The following is a 23,909-nucleotide window of genomic DNA, read 5'->3' on the forward strand; positions in this document are numbered from 1 at the left end:
GGCCTGTAGATTTCTCGGTCCAATTCAAGTTGCTGGCTTTAACTTAAAAAGCCTTAGTACCAGGGTACCTGACTGGCCACCTCTCCCAAAAAGAATATCATCTGAGTCCCTTCTCCTTATACCCCACAAGAAACACCTGAGGGTGGCAGCAGGGAGAGGACCTTTTTGGTTGCAACCTCCTTCCCAACAGTTGTGGAATGCTCTCCCAGTTGAGGCCTGCCTGGGACCATCACTGACAACCTTTTGGTGTCATAGTAAGACTTTCCTCTGTCTGGGCATTTGATTGCATTTGAAAGGTTTTGGAACCTGGCTGCACGAGTTGTCTGCAGCTAAGCTCTGCTGAGAGTAGACTCAATGAAATAAATAAACTGGAGTTGGTTATCATGGCCACTGTTTTTGGTTGAGTCTTGTCTGAGTAGGACTAGAATCGGATGCAAGCCCTTGTCCCACAGAGGCTGCCCTGTGTAAAGTATCAAACAGATAAAACCAACAATAAGATGCTTATTTCCTTTCTTGTGTCTCCCATCATTAGTGTTCAGGCTCTGGACAGTGCTTATTCTGGGATGGACAGCAGCACAAAGCAACAGGTTGCCAACTGGATCGGGAGATTCCTTACAATACAAAGTAAGTGGGAATTGTGCCCCATTCTGGTGCTCCTTTCACAAGCGGTCAAGAGTCATAACTCCAGAAAAGCTGAATCTGAGTCACATGACTCGTGGACCTTCAGCCGTTGAACAGCCCTGTATTGGACAGGACTCCCTCTCTTATTTAGGGATGGACAGATGTTGGTTTCTCCTGTTTTCTTATTTTTCCAGCTTTATGTTGGAAAAGCTCACCTTATTCCTGCATCTAGTTGATCGGTTTTCTTTTTCAAAGAATGGTCCACATGAAAATTCATCTGCATTTTGTGCAAATTATTTCTCCCAATATTTCTTGAGTGCAAATTTATACACGTTTTTGCAAGCAATTATTCTCCCCCTTATATGATGCAGTTGTTTCCACTCATATATTATTATATTCATTGTTGTGCAAACTTTTCAGTTGGAGGGGTGCAAAATTACAAAGGGTGACTGTGTTTTGGTTTTCTTTTGGTTCGTTAACTGCAGATTAGGAATTAGGGCTTGTGTAGGTGGAATCTTAAAGAGGAGGACCTCACACTCCTGCCAACCTCCCGTAGGATGCATTATTATTAATTTCATTTATGAATCACTTATAATGAGGCATCTCAAAGTGATTTTCAATAAAAAACATACACAATATAAACAATCACATGAAATACAAATACAATTGATGACAGCAGCAGCAGCAACAACAACAAGATTTATTGGATTTATTTATAAAGTCAATTTCAACTCCAGTACAACTCCAGTACTGAGTGGGATAATAGTCCTAGTTGCTTCATTAGAAATTGTTCCATTTGACCCTTTGAAAAATAAAGCTCCTTAAAAAAAATTAAATACACTTTTTCTTCTTCTACATTTTATTGCTATTCATTAAACTACCGCAAGGGAGAAAAACGGCATTATAATACATTGATAAACAGAAAAGAGAGTGAGGGGAAAAATAAATACATAATCTAGGTAAACAAATATTATTTCTAGTCTTTCATTTCGATACAATGCATTCCAGTATTCACAAAATAGTTCCATCTCTCCCCATACATTCCATTTCATCTCATGCTTTCTCTTTTCTGGATTGCATCAGTCAGTTTCTCCATTGCTGCCAGCTCCACATTTCATTAGCCTTCACCAAACAGGTGGCAGATTTTGGTCCTTCCATTTCCTTGCCCACACCACAAAGCTCCTTTTGATGTTGCTTTTCAGGCTGCCCACAGAGTTCACCCAAAGAATGGATTCAGAGCTACTGGAAGAGTTTCCTGAACAACGCCTCATACAATGACCTCCTAAAGACCTGGAGTGGATTCGATGGGGTAAGAAAATCAATTGCACTTGTGGCTCTGGAGAGTAACTCACTCCAACCACAAGCTGTGGAATGCAACTAGAAGGCTTCCTGTCAGGGTGGGGGTGAGGGAAGGCACTCTGCATGTGCTCTGAAGTACTCTGGCCTTTTTTTAAAAAAAGCAAACAGATGCTGTTTCACAAAGAAAAGACAGATGCTCAGAGGCACTTCATTTTTATGCCCTCCTGACAAGTATATAGGCTCCCTGTGACAGGTTAGATTTTTATTGGGGGGCGTTAGAACCATTATATATGGGGAGGGGGATAACCTTTAGGGACATAGGAATTGGCAGTGACTCTCCAGGGTTTTAGGTGAGGACATTCCCAGCCCTACCTGAAAATGCTCTTGGGGATTGAATTTGGGACATTCTGCATGCCAAGCAGATGTTCTACCACCGAGCCCTTTCCTATATACTCCATGCATGCTCAGAGGGACATGGAGAAATGGTCAACACTAGTCCTTAGAAGAGCTATTGTTTTGTCCATTTAGGACTGCCTGCACCAAACTCATGATTTTCACCCATTTTCTAGTTTGCAGCTTTGGATGTCCTGAGGGCCTCCCAGCTTGCCCAACTGACCATTGCCCGTGGTGTCCTGGCCAATGCCAGCCTGGCAGAAGATGTTGCCCAAACCCTCCGCAGCCAGAACATCCGCTTCATGGAAGATTACTTGACTCAGTTATCACTGTTGCCTCTGGAGCCCTCACCTGAGCACGGAGCCAGCTATCTGTTGCTGGAGACCGTTCTGAGGAAGGTGAATGAGAGCTTCCCCGACCTCTGCTCACCCTCCTTGAAAGACCTGTTTCAGGTGAAACTGATGCGGTTCCTGCCTGTTGCTGATGCAAAGATCCTGGAGCTTTTCCCGACCAAAATTGGTTGCACAGACTTCCGTGATATGTGAGTAGGCTCAGGTTAAGGGTGGGTGGTCCATGGGTTGTGCTTGATGGAGGGAAGTCCTCTAATGGAAAAACTGTCAGATGTAGAGATGTCTGCCGTGTCCTGCGTTTGTCACAATGCGGCAACCGAAAAGGGATAATGCAATTCTAAGCAGCATCAACAGAAGTCTAGTGTCCAGATCAAGGGACATAATAGGACCAGCTTTGGTCAGATCCAGGGGTGTAGGAAGGGTGGCCCGCCCTGGGTGCCATCCCAGAGGGGTGTGTGACAAACTCTCCCTGGGTGGATTGCGCTGCCGTGCCACGATCAGGCCCCCGCCAGGAGGATTGCGCTGCCTTGCTGTGATCGGCCCCCCTGGAGGATTGCACCGCTGCACTGCAATTGGACCCCCCCCGCCCGAGGATCACGCTGCCGTGCTGATCACCCCGTGGGCGGATCATACTGCCCCATGGGCAGATCGCCCTGCCCCGCTGCTCCCGGTGCAGGAGTGGCTAGCTCCGCTACTGGTCAGATCCCACCTGGAATATGAGTCCAGTTCTGTGCACCACAGTTTAAGGAAGCATATTGACAAGCTAGAATGCATGCAGAGGAGGTAGACCGAAAAGATCAGTGGTCTGGAAATCAAGCCTTTTGAGGAACCATGGAGGGACCTGGGTATGTTTAGCCTAAATAACAGAAGACTGTGAGGTGATATGAGACCAACCTTCAAATATCTGAAGGGCTGTTGCATGAAAGATGGAGCAAGCTTGTTTTCTGCTGCTCTAGAAAGTACAACCTGAACCCATGGATTCAAATGACAAGAAACAGGATTTCAACTAAACATCAGGAGTAACTTTTTGATGATAAGTGTTGTTCAACAGTGGAATAGGCTACCTCAGCGGTAGAGCATCTGCTTGGCATGCAGAAGGTCCAAGGTTCAACTGAGGCATCTCTGGACAGGGGTGAGAGAGACCCCTTTCTGAAACTCCGGAGAGCTGCTGCCAGTCAGTGTAAACAATATTGAGCTAGACGGACCCAATGGTCTTATTCAGTATAAGGCAGCTCCCTATTATAGGCCAGAGAAGTATAATTATGTGTGCAAAGAACTGGATTTCCCTGTTGCGGAGACTGTACAAAAATGCATTCTGCTCTGCTTGCTTTGCAGCTACAAAGGGATTGATTCTGTCTATCATGAGCTAGACAACAGCACCCAAAAGGCTGTCTGCACAAAGCGTCTGGATTTTCTGAAAAGACAACTTACAAAAGAAGGTGATAGATGGTTATTTTGTGGTTTTTCTCCCTTGCTGGAAATTGTGTTAAACTATTAAGATTTTAAGGCAAGGGATGGGGAGCCTTTTCAGCTGAAGAACCACATTATCTTGGGGATAATCTTCTGGGATCCACCTGCCGGTGGTGAATGTGCCAGAGTCATAAGGGGGTGTGGCCAGGGGCAAAAGTGGGCGGAGCAATTGCATCTCCATATTCCCTGCAGGAGCTGCTTGCACCATCATGACATCGAGCAGCAGAGACTGGCTGCAGGAAAACTTCGGACTCTCCAGCAGCTTTGCAGACTACAATGATTTTCTTCACCTGAACCCCTCTTTTAATGGCGTAAGTAGTGTTGTTCCCCACAGGACGCGGGTGGCACTGTGGGTTAAACCACAGAGCCTAGGGATTGCCGATCAGAAGGTTGGTGGTTTGAATCCCCGCGACGGGGTGAGCTCCCATTGCTCGGTCCCTGCTCCTGCCAACCTAGCAGTTCGAAAGCATGTCAAAGTGCAAGTAGATAAATAGGTACCGCTCCGGCGGGAAGGTGAACGGTGTTTCCGTGCACTGCTCTGGTTCGCCAGAAGCGGCTTAGTCATGCTGGCTACAGGACCTGAAAGCTATACGCCGGCTCCCTCGGCCAATAAAGCAAGATGAGCGCCGCAACCGCAGAGTCAGTCACGACTGGACCTTTAGTGTTGTTCCCCACCACCACCAACCCCCAGCCTCATTTGAAGTGGGGCAGGAAGGTGGGGGGGGGCAGGGAGAGTCCCGCTCCAGGCCCTTTTCTCTCTCCCCACCCCAGAGCAGCAGCATTGTCATTATCTGCCAGGGCATCAGAGCAATTGATCTGACAAGTGAATGAGGTGATAATGAGGCTTTCAAGTCCCCTTCCTCTGCTTGTGGCAGATGAGCACTGAGGAAGTCAGGGAGTGAGGGCAATAATCATGCAAAGACCAGGTTCTTCTTCCCCTTTGACAGGGGTTCTTCCTTCATGCTAACAGTTTTGAGGGTGGTGATTCTTTGTGAGACTGCTGAACTTCAGGTGACTGAAAATCTTTCAGTGAAGTGCTCACTGTGAGGTGTTTTTATTTATTTACTTATTAAATTTGTATCCCACCCTTCCTCCCAATGGCCGCACCATCATGTGAAGCCAATGGGGTATAGTAGCCAGCGTGGTGTAGTGATTCGAGTATCTGACTAGGATGTGGGAGACCACTTGGACCAATCACTCTTTCCCGTTTAACCTACCTCACAGGGTTGTTGTGAAGATAAAATGGGGAAAGGGAGAACCATGTATCCCACCTTTAGCTTCTAGGAGGAAAAGGTGGCGTGTACTTGTAATAAATAAATTAAACAGTAGACTTTAGGATAATAAAGAAAACATGTGGAGCGTTTTCAAAGCCTCTAAAAATATGTAAATTAGAACATTGAAAATGTTTAGAAGCAATTGTATACCACCATGGTTATTGATGTTGTGGTTGCTGTGGCCAGTTATCTCTCAGCCGCCAAGCACCTGTGCAAACAGGAATGTTCTTTAAATTTCTCCTGGAAATCATTCATGTGGGAGCCACCACCAAGGAGGCACTGCCACGGCCAAGGCCAACTGGGCAATGCTTTACCAACTGACCCTTGGTGATCAGAAGCGTGCGTTAGATGGACCTACAGCCTGAACCACAAAGTTTTTACACCTGCCCACCACACTCATACAGGGAATGAAACTCTGGTGATGATGGTGTCCCTCCCCGCTGCCCCTTGTCTTTCAGTTTGAAGTGCTGGATTTGCTGACAACAACCCAGATGGGAACACTGCTTGTGATCTCTGGCACCTTAACAGACAGCGCCAGGGTTAGTGCTGAGACGGAGGCAACAAATGTGATGGCAACCCTTCAGAGCCGAAGCATATCTGAGCTCCAAAGCCTTCTTCTCAGCATCCAGGCACAGGTGAGCCACTTTGAGTGTTGGAAGACAGGAATGGTGACTCTCCAAATGGTGTTGGATGCCAGCTTTGGACTGGGAGATTCATGGAGGAGGAGGAGGCTAGCCTTGACTACTAGCCACAATGGCTACGCTCTACCTCCAGGGGCAGAGGCAGTAATGCTTCTGAATACCAGTTGCTAGAAACCCAAAGTGGGGAGAGTGTGCTTGTAGCTGGTCCTGCTTCCAGGTTTCCCCTTGGGGCATCTGGTTGGCCACTGTGTGAGCAGGATGCTGGATTAGATGAGCCATTGATCTCACCCAGTATCTGACGCAGAACCTCTTACGTTCTTAGATACATTGTTCTGTTCAAATGCAGAGCTTTCTAAGACCCCTGCCATTCACGCCAAGGATAAAGCAGATTTTCAAATCTGAAATAAAAGAAACGAACCTCCATACATTTGATGTTTGTATGTTCTTTGTCTCCAGGGGAGCATCACAGAGATAACCAATGTGCGGGTTCGTGAGATCATGTTACGGGGGATTTTCCAACTCCTGAAGCCACACTTTGCCTCCATGCCAATGCCTGATTTACTGTCCTGGTTCAATGGGCTCCTGATAATTTATTTCCCATCCATCACAGTGGAGGAGCTGGGGGCCCTTCCTACTCTCCCCAACTGCACGGAGATACAACCCATGTAAGTAAAAGTTTGATTAGTGGGGTTTCGTGCTGGGTGGATAGAATAACACTCAGTCTGAAGGAGGTGCATTGGCTGCTGTTTTGCTATGGAGACAGCTTAAAGCCCCAAATAGCCCAAGATCAGGTGAGATGGAGCATGCAATATGGAGCAAGCTTGTTTTCTGCTGCTGTTGCTCCAGAGGGTAGGACCTGAACCAATGCATTCAAATGAGAAGAAAGGCGCTTTCAGCTAAACATTAGGGATAACTGTCTGGTGGTGAGAGCTGTTTGACAGCAGAATGGACTCCCTAGGAAGGTGGTGGACTCTCCTTCATTGGAGGTTTGTAAACAGAGGTTGGGTTGCCAAAGACTAGATGACCCTTGAGGTCCCTTCCAACTCAACAGTTTTATAATGCTATTAGCTGAGAGATGGCCTTCCTCTGTAGAGGCTGCCCCCGTCATTGTGATCTGCTAGGGAGGGGGCCTGAGGATTGTACTCATTGGACAGAGGCAGATCTGGCCACAGTATGGAGGAGGGTCTTCTTAGGAGTGGCCTCAACCTATGGAATAAATGTCTTCATTCAGATTAGCGGGGTGGGGAATCTGTGGACAGCTTTTGCCAGGAGTTAAAAGTACATTTAATCACCCAAGTGATTATTCTTGTGCCTCCTGGTGCTGATTTTTCAGTCTTTAGCTTGGGTATGTAAATCAGGGTGTGTAAACTATGGGTGGCCAATCTATAGAGGGCCACAATTCCTCAGGAGTAATCTGTTGGGGGCTGCATTGGTGGGCAGAACTAGAGACCAAAGTGTTCTGGATTAATGGTGTCCCTGCATTTGGATGCCTTGCAGTGTGAAAGGGCTGGATTCTGCCTTTGACCAGATGTCATTGGAGACCAAGACTGGTGTGGCCCAGTGGATCCTCCAGGCCCTTCAAAAAACAGGTGAGCCTTTTGTTTCCTGGTTTTCTAACTCATGTACAGATGGAGGAATCAGTCAGTTTTGGATCTCTTCACTTCTTTCTTCTTAAATCTTAACGTCAGCCCTCCACTCACAGGTTGTTTCTTTGCTTATTAAACTGCTGTCCCATCTCTCCTCCCGAAGGAGCCCTGGGCAGAAATATGATGGGATCCTTTGTGTGGATTAGTGTGCAAGCAGAATGGAGTCACCATCACCATCATTTTTATTACTATTATTAATAAATTCATTTGTTAGCCATCTGACACAGGATGATTAAACAATCATGTTTAAAGATATAAAAACTGATTAATATAAAAACTGTTAATATTCAAAGAAATAAAACCAATACACAAAACATAAATTGCAAGCTTCCATCAGGGGTGGAGCAACCCAACACAGAACTTGAGCAACCCCTGGCTAGAAAGTGTGGGCCGGCGTGGTTATCTGCTCTTCCTGTGCTTTCTAGGCTCAGGTCAGAGAAGTTTTGCCATTGCCTGCTGCTTTCCCTGAGAAAACCCTCTTGTTTGCTCTAAACTGGAGCAAATGACAATCTAATTCACCCCTAAACTGTGGGTTTTCCAGGGAGAAAGTGGTGGGGCAAATGGAAGTGTGGATGACTCCTAAGATAAAGCAATGGGATCAAATTCCATGGAAGTCTTCACCTGGCTGTGAAAAGAAGTTCAGTGTTGCTGCCAGGTGGGCCTTGTTCAGGGCGGCATTTGACAGGCAGCGGTGGGGCATTTATGGAATGGCCTTAGTAATGAACGAATGCAAAAGTGAAGTTGACTAGAAATTAAATTATCCTTTCATCCCTGGCAAAATCCACTCGTACTTACTTTACATTGCTGCATAAACAACAGTGCAGCGACAACCCATCTTTTGGAACTTAGGTTAAATATTTGCAAGCATTTGCTTTGTTCCTCTGGTGCTCCTAAATGGGTACCTACTTGCAGAATTGCAGAAACATTTATTATTATTATTTATTTCAGACTGCCAGATGACCGGAAACTGGCTCTCCCTCAACTTCCAGAGATTCAAGTCCTTCATTAGCATCACAGATTTGATGTCTCTTGACCCAAGCTTCAATGGGGTAAGATCAGCTGTGATGCTCTTGCTATTAAGATCAACCAGGGCCTGGTCCATATTTTATGACAGCAGCAGAGGAGCAATTCATCCTTTGGTCTTAAGCCCTTAGCTCCATGGTAGAGCACCTGCTTTGCATGCAGAAGGCCCTAGGTTCAATCCATAAAGGCATCTCCAGGTAGGGATGGGAGAGACTCTTGCCTGAAACCCTGGAAAGCCGCTGCTAGTCAGTGTAGGCGGTAATGCGATAGATGGACCAGTGGCCTGACTTCCAGCCTTCACAATATGGGGATGATAACACTGGCCTACCTCATAGGGCTGTTGTATGAAATGCAATGAAATAAAATGGGTAAAGAACTTGGATCATATAAAAGCATCATATAAATGTTAACTGCTATAGGTTATTATTATATTTATATTCCAACTTTCCTCCAAGACATGTAAGGTGTTGCATAAGGGATTATCACATTTCAGTCCTTGCAACAACCCCAAGCAGTAGGCTGGTCTTAGGCTGATGAGTCAGGAACCACTAGTGAGTTGCGACCTGATCCAAGGCGGTTTGCAACGGGAGCACCACCACCATGCAAATATGTGGGGAAAGATTAAGAAATGGGTTCCCAAATGCATGTTTGGGTTAAAGGTGGGTGTTAGTACTGAAACACTTGAAGATTACTAGGCTAGAGCACCCAGTGAGCTCCAGGACTGAGCAAGGATTTGAACTCAGATCTTCTCAGGCTAAGGTAACATGATGCCAACTACTCCCCAGGATGAAAAGCAGATGGACTATTTGAGAGACCAGTGTAAACGGTTAAAAATCATTAGCAGGGATACAATGACACTTGTAAAGTAACATGAACTTTGGAAATTATGGATACTTAATGGATAGATTACAGGGGGGGAAACTGCAGAAATGAAAGTTTGAAACGGAGCCCATGGAGGGACGTCCGAAGGTTTGGGGAACCTTTACTTTACTATTTTAATTAATGGTGGTGTCTGTTTTGTATCATATATGAAAAACCAAATAAATAAATTTATTTTAAAAAATAAAATAAAAGCGGGTGGATGGATGAAGCTAATCATTTCTTTGTGCCTTCCCTCTGTTTCAGACGGCTAACATGGGGGAACTCTCAGCAGTACAACTTGCTCAGCTGACTGTGAATCCAGAGATGCTCTGCTGCGTCGATAAAGTGAATATGGTCTTCACAAGGCTGGCTCAGCTGCCTGGCCTTGACCACCTGGCTGCTTTCTGGGATGCATTCAACATTGCCTACAAAAAGGTACAGAGCTCAGGGACCTGCCTTCCACCGCCGAGCAGGGCACCAGAAATGACTTTCTGGAATGACAGAAAGCATGGAGAAAGCAGATGTAGAGAAAAGCTTTCTTCCCTCTCTCACAGCACTGGAACGTAGGGCCATTCAGGACAGACTAAAGAAAGCCCTTCTTCACACAGCCCATTGTTAAAATGTGGCACTCATTCCCCCAGGAAGCACTGATGGCCACAACTTTGAATGGCTTTAAAAGAGGATTTGGCAAATGCATGGAGGAACCAGAAGGCTCTTCTATCTCTGCTGTTGGAGGCAGCATGCCTCTAAATAACTATTGCTTGGAATTGCCAGTGGGGAGAGGGCTCTCGCACTCAAGTCCTGTCTGGTTGGCCACTGTGGGAACAGGGTGCTGCACCAGACGGGCCATTGACAACTGTTTGAACCATATGGCACATAACATTAATCCCCAGAATACACAAATTTCCATTCAGAAAGAGTCAAGCAGCCTGAACTAGGTTGGGGTTCTTCTCATGATTAGGGTAGGGGGCCTTTAACATATTTGCCTCTTGCTATGGTCCTTTGGTGTGAACTGGCTTCAGATACAGCCTTCAAGTATGAGTTACAGAATCATAGAATTGTAGAGTTGGAAGGGATCCCAAAGGTCATCCAGTCCAACCCCCTGCAATGTAGGAATCGCAGCTGAAGCATCCATGACAGTTGTTTGAATTAGCATGTCCTTGACTTGATGGATTTTTTGGGAGGGAAGCCATAAGCAATGACTCCTTGAACCAGTTTGAAACCAGTGGCATCTTGCTGTGTAAACCTGCCCTTGCCATATGACTGCTTCAGAGGATGGGCTGTATGGGGGTAGATGGATGGATGGACAGACAGGGAAATAAGCCATTTCTTAGACTTTAACAATATGTGCCAAAGCTATGTGAATGTCCCTGTCCGTTCACGCCCTCTCCAGTAAGTATAATAATAATTTTTATTAGGCTACCCGAAGATACCCAGAGTCTCAGAAACCGAGACTCAGAGTCAGACGGTCTTTGTCTCAGGTAAGGTCTTTTGCATCATGGAGCAAACCCCATCTTAGGCAAGCAGATGGGATGGAATGGCATTTTAATTAATAGCTTCTAGAGCAAGTGTTTTTTTGGGTGTTGTTTGTTTTGCAAGGTTTTCTAGCAAATGGAACCCTATTGACCTGGTGGCTGGTATCTTGGTGGCCAAGGGCTAGTGGTCTGGTCTGATATACTTAACAGGCACCTAGCTGATAGTTCCCCCATGAGCTACACCAGGGTAGGCCAATGTGATGCCCTCCAGATTTTGCTGGGTCACAACTTCTACCAGCCCAAGCTATCATCGGGAACGGTAAGGAATCCTGGGAGTTCCTGGGCACATCTGAGGGGCACCGTGTTGGCTACCCCTGTGCAACAGTTGCGCATGCTTTGGTGAGTGCCACACTGTAGAGCAGTGGTTCTCAACCAGTGGGTCCCCAGGTGTTGTTGGACTACAACTCCCATCATCCCTCAGCTCTGGCCTTGCTAGCTAGGGGTGGTGGGAGTTGTAGTTCAACAACATCTGGGGACCCACAGGTTGAGAAAGACCACTGTAGAGGAATTCGAAACACCTCATGCAAATTGGTTTGGCTGTAATGGCTTCCTCCAAAGGTCCCCTGGGAATGATCAATGAGCCATTGACCAGTTCCAGCAGGCTCATCTTATGTTCTTACTAGGGGCCGCACCCCTAGCTTTCACCTTTAACCCCAGGTCTCTGCCTTCTCCCCCTCCTCTGGTGCAACTCTCTTGCATATAAACTACCCCACCATCGTCTGCTATTGCTTAAAACAGCCATTTCCCTCTGTGTCCCTCCCTGCTTTATTTAAACTTCTGCTGTTGTTTTAAACTGCCCCTTGTTGGTATTCCCTCTCTTCTCATTCCCCTGCTATGGCCAGTGTTGTTGTGTGACCTGCCTTCACTTTTGCTTCCCTACCCCACCTAGAATTCATGCAAATTGTGATGTGGCACTGAAAATCCTCTAATTCGAGCTGCATGATGACAACCTTACATCTCTCTTTATATAGGGAGATCTCTAGGAAGGATGAGGAAAAGATCCTGAGTGCTACTGGAATTTAGTGTAGACAAAACTGAGCCAGTGGTCTGGCTTGATAAAAGGCAGCTTCATAGGTTCACTTAAGGGAAGGGGTGGAGCATGATTTTAAAAAGTACCCACCTTGCATGCGAAAGGTCTTCAGTAGGTGCCGAAAAGACAACAGGGAGGTGCCTGTCTGGTATTCAAGGAAGGACCCCGAAATTTAAAGCATTAACAAGACCTTCCCTGACCTCCGGCCCTCTTCTCTCGAAATCTTCCTGCCAAAGTTTGTAATCATCTTTCATTCCCATTTTAGCCCAGTTCTGCCAGCGTGCTCAATATCTCAATGGATGTGAAAATGGCCATGCTCACCTTGACGATGGAGCGCTTGAGCGTGGCGTTCTCAACCTTCACTAATGCTGATTTTCGGGTCTGGTTTGAGGATAGACTGGTGGTCGTCCTGTCCAGTGTGAATGCAGAGTTTCTTGGGAAAATCCCCAAAAGTATATCCTGCGAGGCATACAAGTCTGTGTGAGTGTTGACCTGTTCTTTATTTTGAGGGAAGGTCCCCTCCGAACATATTTATTTATCCATGTTTTATACTGCTTACTGTGCTATAAGAAAACACCTCTGAGGGATTTACATAAAATCTGGACAGAGACAGCCTAACCTCTGTCATCTATGCTCTGGTAATCTCTAGTTTAGATTACTGCAACGTGTTAAATGTAGGTCTGCCTCTGGAGATGGTTCAGAAACTTCAGCTGGTCAGAATTCAGCAGTGAGCTTGTTACTGAGGCAAGACAGTTTGAGCATATAACACGAATCCTGGTCCAACTGCACTGGCTGCCAAGTGCTTTTTTGGCCCAATTCAAAGTGCTAGTTTTCATCTATAAAGCCTTAAACAACTCAGGACTGCAGTACCTCAAGGACTGGTTTGCCCCATATGAACCAACCTGGACCCTGTGAATATCATCTGAAGCCCTTCTTCATGTGCCTCTTCCACCAGAGGTCTGGAGGGTGGCAACACGAGAACCAGCCTTTTCTGCAGTGGCTGCTTGCTTCTGGAATGTTCTTTCCAGGGAGGCTCGCCTGGCACCTCAGTTACATATCTTGAGGCAGAAACATTCCTCTTTTCCCAGGCCTTTGTCTAATTAAACAACCTATGCCCTTTTAAAATGTGTGTGGAAGGGTATTGTTTTTGTTTGTTTTTATGATATGTATTTATGTGTTTTTATATTGTAAACCTCCCTGAGATCTTGGATGAAAGGCAGAATAGAAATTTAAACAACAACACAGCAGCAGTCAATGTGATTTCCTAAAAAAACAGATTAAAATTTAGAGTTGTGTCCAACATTAGGCCTACTCAGAGTATACTCACTGAAATTAATGTGTGTTACTAACTTAGCAGTTAAAGGGTTGGGGTGATGGAGATTTAGCTTGTCCCTGGACTAGCCAATGGAGAACTCCCAACATGCTCATCACTCTTCCCAGAATGAACTGGGGCAATGAAACTGGTTTAAAAGTGTATAGTGTATATATATTCTAACGTTGCCTTTTCCTTCTTATCCCAGGATTACTGGGATCAACAGAGGCTTCTCTGAAATTCCACAGGAAAGGAAAAAGGATTGTGTCAACTACATTGTTTCTTTCCTAACCCAGAAGTCTCAGACCACAGGTAAAGAACTGGGTTTTAGGGCAGATCTGTCTGGAGGAAAATAAGAGTGAACAAACAGTGGTTCTAAGACTTTTTTATCTGGGCTACCCTTTCCAAATGAAAATTTGCTCGTGCCACACCAAAAATTGTTATTGATAAGAACTACATTGGAAAACAAAAAGAAACGACTCCTAGCAGTGCTAGATTTATAACCTAGAACACAACTGCTTTATAACATGATCATAGGACATTCAGAAAGTATAAAACAATGCAGCTACATAAGACGAATCATTCTCAAAGTATATAATTTTAAATTAGCGTCTTACATGTGTAAGAGTAAGTTTGTATGTCTACAAACTCAGTGAGAGGTGTGAGCTTCCTTTTGCCAGGTAATTTATATTAGATCTAATCTGAGACCAACAAACTCTCTAGTCTCATCTCCTCATCAACACAAAGAAGCCTTTTTCTCTTCTGATCTTTCGTATTTGTCAGAGTTGATAATCCCTGTTCACAACATGGGGAACTGTAGAATAGCCAATGTTTGCACAGTGATTCTGGATGACAGCTAAGGTTGTCCTCAGGATCACTTGCTGCTCTTGCTCTCATTTTGAAAGGCTATCTATCCATATTCTGCAAACAAAAACACTGTTTTTTTGATGCTGTACTACACTACACTACACTACACTGCTCTACACTACACTATACTACACTGAAATGTTTAAACGTTTCCTGGATTGACTCTGAATCTTCATGCTGCTCTTCTGATCCGCTCGTGCCACACCAGTGTGGTGCGCCACACTTTTTGAGAACCGCTGAGCTAAAACAAAGGGATTACAGTGGTACCTCGGGTTACAAATACCTCGAGTTACAAACACTTCGGGTTACAGACTTCACTAACCCGGAAGTAGTACCTCGGGTTAAGAACTTTACCTCAGGATGAGAACAGAAATTGTGCCGCGGCGGCAGCAGTAGGCCCCCATTAGCTAAAGTGGTACCTCAGGTTAAGAACGAACCTCTGGAATGAATTAGTTACATAACCAGAGGTAGCACTGTATTTGGAATGCACAGGCCTTAGCTTTTCATTTTTTCATTTCTATACTGTAAATGCATGTGGAAATATAATTACGCAGCATATAAAATCTAAAGTTAAAATAATGATAATTCAATTAAAGTCAAATACATAAAATGTTTAGGCTAACTTGCCAGAATTTATCCTGAAACCTATTTTTGATGCCAGTTATGTGGGCCTTTCGAATCCTAAGTGTGTGTATGTTGGAGAAGGGAACTAGTGCTCTCTCTCCATCAGCAAAATGTCTCTGGCCGGCCCTGACATTCTCCCACTGGGCAGATAAGTCATGACTTTTGCTTTCATCTCTTCCTTCCAGGTCCTGCCTGCTTTGGCCAAACCACACCCAGAAATTGGCTACTCACCTACTTTGGGCAATTCTATACGGAAGTACCATATGTTCAGCTGGTTTCATACTATCGCCAAACATTTGATGCTGTAAGTTAGCGCTTGCAAACCAGTGGGCACATTTGAAATTTTGAGAAAGTGATGTGGGCGCTAGTCACAAAATGGCTGCCAAGTGGCATTGTGCGATGGGTGCAATGTCTAAAATCTGCAAATGCTTCCCCCCATTTTGGTGGAGGTGGGGGAAAGCACCTTTGTCAACCGGAGCTGTGCTAGCATTCACAGAAGGAAGCGCTTTGAACCTCTCTACTTTTGGGAACAGATAGGGGGGAGAATGTCCAATCCTGGCATTCAGCGGCATGGGAGCATCTTCAAGGGGTGTATTCACTGTGGGAGATTCTGAGCCAGTGCAAGCAGGAAGTGAGCAAAAAGAGCAAACAGTCCCTTCTGACATTCTGACATTCTTATTTCCAGTACGCAGTATTGGATCTTTTAACTCCGATCCAGATTGGAGACATGATGGTACATTCAAACACCCTGACCAGCATGGATTTGGCATTGCGCCTTGTCAGCTTCTTCCAAGAAAGCAGCGTTGACTTTGTCCAGATGATTCTGAAGCAATTCACCAGGGCTGCAATTCAGGTATTTCCCTTGAAGCTCTTGTAGAATAATTGGAAGGGGTCCAACGGTCATTGAGTCCAACCCCTTGCAAAGCAAGGAATCACAGCTGAAGTTCTTGTGATTATTGTTAAATCTCTATCCCACCATTCCTTCCAAAGAATCCCAAGGCAGTAAACAACAATGCTGTGGAGGGATTTGCAAGCAAGCGAGTGAGGTGTAGAGGGAGGGGGAGTCAGGGGTGGTGGCTGGGCAAACAGGTAGCCAGGGTTGGCAAGGGGAATGACAGGAGCGATAGCCCCTAGTACTATAAAATTGCCAAGTGATGCTGTTGCCTTGGGTTCTGACTGTTAACTCACCAACTCTAGCAAAACAATCCACTCCTAAATACACATGGGAACCTAGTTAAACAGTTAAGTTCAAATTAGGTATCCTGTCTACAATTAGGGACATTGGAAAAATATATACAGTGGTACCTTGGTTCTCAAACGCCTTGGTACTCAAACAACTTGGAACCCAAACACTGCAAACCCAGAAGTAAGCTTTCTGGTTTGCAAACTTTTTTTGGAAGCCAAACATGCTCCGTTTTGAGTTGCACACTTTCGTTTTGAGTGTTGCGCTGAGGTCTGTCTGCTTTTGCTATTTATTTTGTGTTTTTGTTTTTGTGGCTTTTTTTTTTGTTACTGTGTGGAACCCAGTTCAGCTACTGATTGCAGTACATTGTTCATTCCTTTCATTATATGGATCAGTGGTCTCGTTAGATAGTAAAATTCAAGTTAAAATTGCTGATTTAGGGGCTGTTTTTAAAAGTCTGGAACGGATTAATCCGTTTTGCATTACTTTCTATGGGAAAGCGTGTCTTGGTTTCGGAACGTTTTTGGCTTTGGAACGGACTTCCGGAACGGTTTAAGTATGAGAATCAAGGTACCACTGTATAGAGGATTCTGTGCTTTTCATTTAGAAACTGATTCCTTGGAGGTGTCTTTGTTTAATCCTTCTGCAGCACAAGATGACGGTCCTCCCAAACACCGAAGTTGCGCAGTTGCTCTTGACAAATTACCTGACCCTCGCGTCTTCTCAAATGGAAACCTACACAGCAGCAGACTGGAACGCCACTTTTCAGGGGGAACTGCGCTTCCTCTGCTCTGTGGTCAATGCAACAACCCTTGCTTACTTCGCCCCCCAAAACTACAACTCCTTTACCGCCATGTAAGTCTCGGCATGAGTTCACTGGGCGCTAGAGGATATGGGAGGGATTTTGTTTGGTCCATTTCTCGCTGTGGGCTGAGCCATTTCCAATGCTCATAGAATCTTATAGAAGAATCTTATAGAATATCATAGAACTCTAGAGCTGGAATCCTGCCCACAGCTGTCATGGGTTATCATTTATTATTCCTATGATCCCTGTTTATAAAGCCCAATAAAAAGTTATTGAAATAAAAATAAATTTAAAAGGGAAGGAAAGGAAGGTATTGCAGATGTGCCAGTGTTTAAACCATAGTTTAATGTGATGAACACAAAGTGGAACATAGCTTGGCAAGCGATAGGTTCCCCATATGGCTAAGAGGAGGTGTTTGGAAATTTTTATTTGCAGTTTTGTTTAGTACAGCTTGTTTCATCCGAACTGACTAACTGGTTAATAGCGGTGGTTTATTTGAAGCAAGTTAACTTGAAGCCATGGTTGAAGTTCCCCTTGACTCCAGCGGGAACTTTCCCCCTAATTCAAAGAGCACATACAACCTGCAGATTAGAACCACAGCAGGAATTTTGTCACATAGGATAGCTCCTATCTCCTAGACTTGTGCGCAGATTGGAACATGACTCCCAGTGAAAAAGAGGCACTTCTCTGGATTTTGCAATGTGGGCAAAATTGTGCATGGAGAAGCATGTGTTTTATGTGAATGATAGGTACAAAATGTACATTTTACTGGTGAATGCTTTCAAAAGCATTGAAATGGCTGGGGAGGGCGGGGTATAAATAAAATTTATTATTATTATTATTATTAAATGTGTGTATATTATGAAAATGGCATGCATAAAACGCATACAAAATGCATTTTAAATGAAATGGGAAGAAATGGCTTATAAGGGGACAGAACGGGATGACATCACACAGAAGGGGGATGGAATGAGACAGAACAGCTGGTCATACTCTTGAGGCATATACCATGTGCAAGCGGATAAGTATGCCCCAGAATCCCTTGCAACATTCCACAGGATGGCAAGCTCTTAGCAATTGTAGATGTGTGTCTGTGTGTCTTTTCATCATCTTTGCTATTTGTGTGATGACAGTGTTGCTGGGCTTAGTGGAGCACATTCCCAAATGGCAGAACCCTTCAGGAGAGCTGTCGTACTGTGGATCATCCAGAACCTCAAAGACCTAAAAGGTAACATGACCAAAGAAGCCATGGGGAACATGTAGAGCAATCCCAGAGGCCCAGATACGTAAAATGTCCCCTGACAAATATCAGTGGCTTCTAGTATAATGAAAGGCTCAAATATTTCCTGTGTCCTCTTATTACCCATTCAGAAAAGCCCAGTGAACCATTTGCTGAGTGGATCAAGTTAGCCTGGGGCTCGTTCTTCAAGGACGCCACCTTGGGAGAAGTGGAATCCATCAAGGAAGACTTCGATCCTGTAGGTTTGCTTTCTTGATGACCAGCAAATTTTGAAAAATGAAGTTGTTGCCAAGAAGGCAAGACTCAGGGGCATGTGGCAGAAAACTGAGTGTTCAGACAGCAACTCCAGGGGCAAAGTTTCATGGAAGGAGCAGCCCCCTACTTGTAACAAAGCAATGAAACAGCTGCTCTTTGCAAGGAAGGGGGAATGTGCTGCTGCTTAAAAATTAATACTATGCTGCATAGTATTAATGATGAAGATGACGATTCTTCTTTTCTTGTATATGCTCCTTATTGTATATGCTGATTATCTGAGAGGTTTACAAAATATAAAACAAATTTGTACCCCAGATTGTGTCCCAGTAGCCTGAGCTGTTCCCCCACCAAAAGATATTACAAAACTAATATTAATTAAATAAATATAAATTAAACCCTTCCCTTTTTGACCAGTATTTTAGGATTCAGATTATATTTCCCTAAAGCAAAATAAATTCTACAAACAGGATTATAAATCTCAAGTTTATATTTTATCTATTTCCCCCCCTTTACAGCGTTCATTGTTTTTATAGCCTATAATTAAAGCAAAAAAAACCCTCCATCAATCAGTCCCACATTTAGTTTTTCTTAATTCATCTAATCCTTCTTCAATTGATCCTATTTTCCCTTGAAAAGACTGAACCATTTCATATGTCAATTTATCTGTATGGAAAGCTGATAGATATATTACATCAGATTGTTTGCCCATCTCGCTCAGTATTGTCTACTCTGATTGGCAGCAGCTCTCAAGGGTCTCAGATTGATGTCTTGCCCATCATTTCCTACTGAGTTTTTTTTTTTAATGGGGGGGATGCTGAGGATTGAACCTGGGACCTTCTGCATTCAAAGAACTAAAGTGCACCCCCTAATCATTAGGGTTGCACAAAAATGGGCTGTCCCTTATTGGTATATCAACATAAATTGTATGTTATCCCTATCTATTTTTGTAATTGAGTGAAAAACTATGATTGAGTAGTATCTATGTTTTCTAGTTTGCCGTCTTGAACACCCTGAGCACCGAACAGCTGGTAGACGTCATCACGACCTCGGACGCTCTGGTCAATGTGACAACCCTGAGACAGGTTCTGTTGAGCCTAGAGACTGGCCGCTCTGAAATCCCACTTGCAAAGATGGATGTGTTCTTGACAAGGCTCAATTTCATCCTTGAACAGGTAAGTTCCAAAAAAAAAATCAACTTCCAGCCCCTCCAGTGCAAAGCAAACATCCAGGAAGCTTCAGTGGAAACAAGAAGGGTTTTGATTGGATCAGCGACATCCCTTGGGGTGGTGGTGGTGGTAATATTTTTGCTCTGCAGATGCCCTCCCATCTGGTGTGTAGATTTGCAGCAGCCTGAATCATGCTTTCCCTTCAGAACCTTTCCTCCCCTTTTTGCAGAAGAACATCCCGGGTATCAGAAATGCTGAGGTGAGGTTGGAACTGCTCAGCACTGTTTTCAGAAACCTAGCCCGCCATTTCCGTAAATTCACTGCTTTGGACTACCAGAACTGGTTCACCAAGAAGCTGAAACTCCTTTTGCCCAGCATCAATGTGAACCTGCTCCAGCTGATTCCTCTCGATGTCAGCTTTGCCTCCTTTCGCGCCATGTAGGTGTCACCTTTCATTACTTGTCCCATCAATTGCAAGTGACCCCTTTTGATCAATCAGCTTCAGATTTCGTTGGTCAAGCTGCTTCTCATGTAACGTTAGAATTGGAGTAGAGTCGAATAGTAGAAACTGAATGTTGGACAATTCAGGAAAGACTAAAGGAAACAATTCTTAACACAGTGCATACATAAACTATGGAACTCGCTCCTGCAAGCAGGCCCAGATGGTTGCCAGAATAGGAACCCTCCCAATTCTTCCCCAAAAGGAATGCATTAAATAAGGTGCCAGAAAATACATCACAAAGTCTAACAAATTATTGCATAAGACTAAAATAATAATAATAATACTCTGAATACATGCAATTTTACAACTGTCAGAAAAGCACAAACAAAAAAACATTTCAGCAGACTTAATAAACACACACAAAGCATGTGCATTTTCATATTTGAAACTTACTTCCCATTGCTCACTTTTGCTCACTTCCTAACTTCTTAGCCTAACTTACTTCACATGGTTGTTGAGAAGATATAGTGCCTTCTATTACCTATTTATGGCAGATAGCTTTAGCTCTTTAAACTCCAGCTGTCTGGTATTTACTTCTTTTCATTTCTCTCCTGTTCATTTGCAGATTTGGAGGTTTCGATCAGGTCTTCCCAGAGTTACCTGAGGAGGCATCCATCGAGATCTACAATTTGATGAAGAGAATAATGCAATTCCAAATCAATGCCTCAGGTACCTGCTTCATGGAATTTAGGGGTAGCAGTGCCTGCTGTGTCATGGCTGGCTTGGGATTGGGTAAAAGGCAAATTGTTCATGCATGTTGAAGGTGTTGCTCTGGCAGATTAGTGGTCTGCTAAGTGTGGTGAAGACTATCTGTATAAATGAATATTTCTGTGTTTTTGTTTTGCAAATTTCTGATTTTTAGGGACAGCATTCCCTGGTGCTTACAACAACAGCCAGAGCTTCCTGCAACTCCTCTTTTACAGATTTGTGCGTTTTGTGCCTTACGCTGACTTAGCCATCTTATATCCGAATTTTAACGGGGTAAGTGAATATTCAGGATGAATTTACATATTCCCAGAAATGAATTGCTGCTTGATGGTTAAATCAGATAGATAGGTTGTGTTCTAAAAACTCCATTTTCCTTCATTCTTAAAAATAGGTGTTTGTTTATTTAAAAAAATGGTTGATTGGTTTCACTTGACTTTCTTGTAGTTCATGACAATAGTGTTCATGGCACTATGCTAGAATTAGGTTTCTTTACAAAAATGCCGACTGAAGAATATGCCTGCCCTTGCTCAACCAAAGCTAAATTTCTTGGATGTCTGCTGAATCTGTTTCTCCATGAATTTTCTCCCTGCCAGTTTGAAGCCCTCTCTGCCTTGACTCCAAAACAAATGGGCGCGATGATGGTTTTTACGAACGCATTCAGAAATGAGCGCCTTGCTGTCCAGATCTTGGCGGAATTAGAGAAGCGCCCCCCTGAGGAAATGAGGGACTTCACAGCTGAGTTCAATGCTGCGGTAAACCAGGTAACCATGCTGCGCTTTCACCTGGATGGGAAACTATCATTTTCTAACTTGCGTCAAATCTCTCCCCCCCCCCAATCATTTTGCACAGTCAACACTGAACAATTGCACTTTCCATAAAATTCATTCTCCCTGCACTCTTGGAACTTGAAGAAGGTTGTAGCTTTGTGGCAGAAGATATGTGCAATGAGTCGTGGGGCCCTTCCCTGGATGGGAACTGAAAAGATTGTGGGAGTATTGTTGTGAAACTGTATACCAGCATACAGTTCTTTGCTGCCGTTTTCATTAGGGGGGGGGAACATAGTGGTATAGCAGTGAAAAAGCCACACTGTTCCATAACACAACAGTCACTGCAGTGTGGAAGGAATGTTAGAAAGCAGGACAGAAGCAGTGACAGTGTAATCAAGAAAATTAGAACAATTCCCCCAAGTTTGAATGCACTCTCAGCATAGACAAGATGGCCTAATGGTCTGACTCAGCCTGTCTGTCTGTCTGTCTCTGTCTCATTAATTCAGTTTTACATTGTACAATTAAATTCAAACAACATTCATAATCATCAACATTTAGGATTCATTGAATCCTTAGACTCCCTCCCCCTTCCATGGTTTCCACTGTCAAACTTCATCTACCGCATCACATAATTTCCCATATTTCTTAACTCAATCCATTTTTACCTTAGTTTTTAGTACATTACAAGTGTTGCTAAAATTCTGCCAAAGTTTTTAGTTGTTTACAGTGTTTATAAATTTCCCCCATTCCTTATTAAATTTTCCTTCTTCCTGGTTTCTGATCTTCCCAGTCATTTCCGTCATTTCATACTGTCATCTTTATCAACCATTTGCCTCTGGTTGGGACTTTATCTTCCTTCCAACTCTTGACTCAGTGTCAGACTGCTTCCTGTGTTCCTCTGAGCAGGGCACACAGGAGGAGTCCTGCCAGATTAGTCTCCCCCAAGCTTGTGCCCTTCAAAAGTTTTGGATGATGAATTTCCTCAGTCTTGGCCATCATTGGAGGGACTGGTTTGGAGGATATTGCACTATGCTTAGAATTCATCCCATTGTATTTATACATGAGCTAGTTTTACAGGTGGACGGCCTCATAAAGAGCTCCACTGCAAACTCCCATTGAAAAGCTAGAATCTCCTCACATCTAGATTTGGATTTTGCTGGACAAACCACCACCCGCTAATCTTGCATGTGCCTGGAATGCCACCTGTCCATTTCCCTTGCAGAGACAGCTGCTCGTCCTCCCAGACCTCCGGATCCGTAACTTGATCTTTGAGATGGTCTTCAAGACACTCAAGTTCAGCACCTTTTCTGCAGAGCAATACTCATTCTGGTTTGGCACTCAGCTCCAGTTCCTCCTGCCATCTCTCAAACCAAAGGACCTGCTGCTGATTCCCCTTGATATTGACTGCCAGTCTCACCAAAATTTGTAAGTCTGGGAAAACACCCATGTCTTTTTAGCCTTATCAGGGTAGGGACAGTGGAGTGGAGAAATTGGATTCAGTTCTCGTTTAAAGGCAAACCTACCAAATTTTCACTTTCTGAAATATGCAAAGCCCAGCTGTCCTTTGAAATTTACACTTCTCTGAATTTTGTAGTGCCATTCTCTAGCTAGGTAACGTGTACAAAGAATGCCTATCTTAGGGTAAAGTGTGCATTTCAGAATGCATGTATTAGTGAAGTCAGATGCAAAAATTCCTTTTATTTGACATAACTGTTTTGCAAAAAATGTGTCTATTGGGCAAAACAGCATGCAGGAAATGTATGTTGGAGAAATTTGCACTAAAATGCTGATGATTTTCACGAGGGCCTCTTAAAAAAAAAGAAGAAATTGCAAATGATGTGGCAATGTGTAGAACGGAATTTAAGAATTGGAAAAATGAGAAATGAAGAGTCATCAGTCTCTACGTCCTGATGGTGCTTGATAGCTTGGTCCACCTTTATGTCCCATCCTGTTTGTCTTTCCTTCCATCGTACACCTCTGACCTGGTAATGCCTCTCTTTCTAAAAGGGCATGAACTACGCTGGAGTTTTGGGACCCCATTTGATACAAGCCCTTCACTATCTTTGTCTTCCTCAGGGTGCAAGCGATGGACAAGGTGTTCGGTCGTTTCACGGAGGGGCAGAAGAAGGCCATTCATGGGAGGATATTCAGCTACCTGGAATCTTATCAGGCAGATCAAGGTATCAGAAGACGGGTTCTTTGTTTTTGGAACTTAAGAACATGACCCCAACTGAGCGGCCTACTGGATTAGACCAGTAGTTCCCAAACTTTTTTGGGCCACTGCCTCCTTGGTTCCATAATCGCATCCCCAGTGCCTTCTACCCTACCCTATAAAAG

At 44.2% G+C, this 23,909-nt stretch overlaps 1 protein-coding gene across 2 annotated transcripts in view; it reads left to right on the forward strand.

The window, feature by feature from the left end:
- LOC310664058 (uncharacterized protein) overlaps window positions 1-23,909 on the forward strand; it is a 61,030-nt gene that overhangs the window by 9,241 nt on the left and 27,880 nt on the right. The window contains exons 9-33 of one of the 2 annotated variants that reach the window (XM_083412598.1): window positions 533-624; window positions 1,824-1,930; window positions 2,490-2,854; window positions 3,999-4,102; window positions 4,326-4,444; window positions 5,866-6,042; window positions 6,505-6,713; window positions 7,546-7,637; window positions 8,643-8,743; window positions 9,843-10,013; window positions 10,997-11,059; window positions 12,409-12,623; window positions 13,664-13,767; window positions 15,132-15,250; window positions 15,632-15,799; window positions 16,779-16,984; window positions 18,068-18,162; window positions 18,306-18,412; window positions 19,422-19,601; window positions 19,825-20,033; window positions 20,663-20,766; window positions 20,960-21,078; window positions 21,399-21,566; window positions 22,795-22,997; window positions 23,649-23,752. In XM_083412598.1, coding sequence (XP_083268724.1) covers window positions 533-624; window positions 1,824-1,930; window positions 2,490-2,854; window positions 3,999-4,102; window positions 4,326-4,444; window positions 5,866-6,042; window positions 6,505-6,713; window positions 7,546-7,637; window positions 8,643-8,743; window positions 9,843-10,013; window positions 10,997-11,059; window positions 12,409-12,623; window positions 13,664-13,767; window positions 15,132-15,250; window positions 15,632-15,799; window positions 16,779-16,984; window positions 18,068-18,162; window positions 18,306-18,412; window positions 19,422-19,601; window positions 19,825-20,033; window positions 20,663-20,766; window positions 20,960-21,078; window positions 21,399-21,566; window positions 22,795-22,997; window positions 23,649-23,752 — 3,701 coding nt within the window. The remainder of the gene's footprint in view (window positions 1-532; window positions 625-1,823; window positions 1,931-2,489; window positions 2,855-3,998; window positions 4,103-4,325; window positions 4,445-5,865; window positions 6,043-6,504; window positions 6,714-7,545; window positions 7,638-8,642; window positions 8,744-9,842; window positions 10,014-10,996; window positions 11,060-12,408; window positions 12,624-13,663; window positions 13,768-15,131; window positions 15,251-15,631; window positions 15,800-16,778; window positions 16,985-18,067; window positions 18,163-18,305; window positions 18,413-19,421; window positions 19,602-19,824; window positions 20,034-20,662; window positions 20,767-20,959; window positions 21,079-21,398; window positions 21,567-22,794; window positions 22,998-23,648; window positions 23,753-23,909) is intronic. The other variant, XM_083412599.1, reaches the window with a different exon arrangement.

Source organism: Podarcis tiliguerta (assembly GCF_965153285.1).
Source record: "Podarcis tiliguerta genome assembly, chromosome: 14".
NCBI classification, from domain to species: domain Eukaryota; kingdom Metazoa; phylum Chordata; class Lepidosauria; order Squamata; family Lacertidae; genus Podarcis; species Podarcis tiliguerta.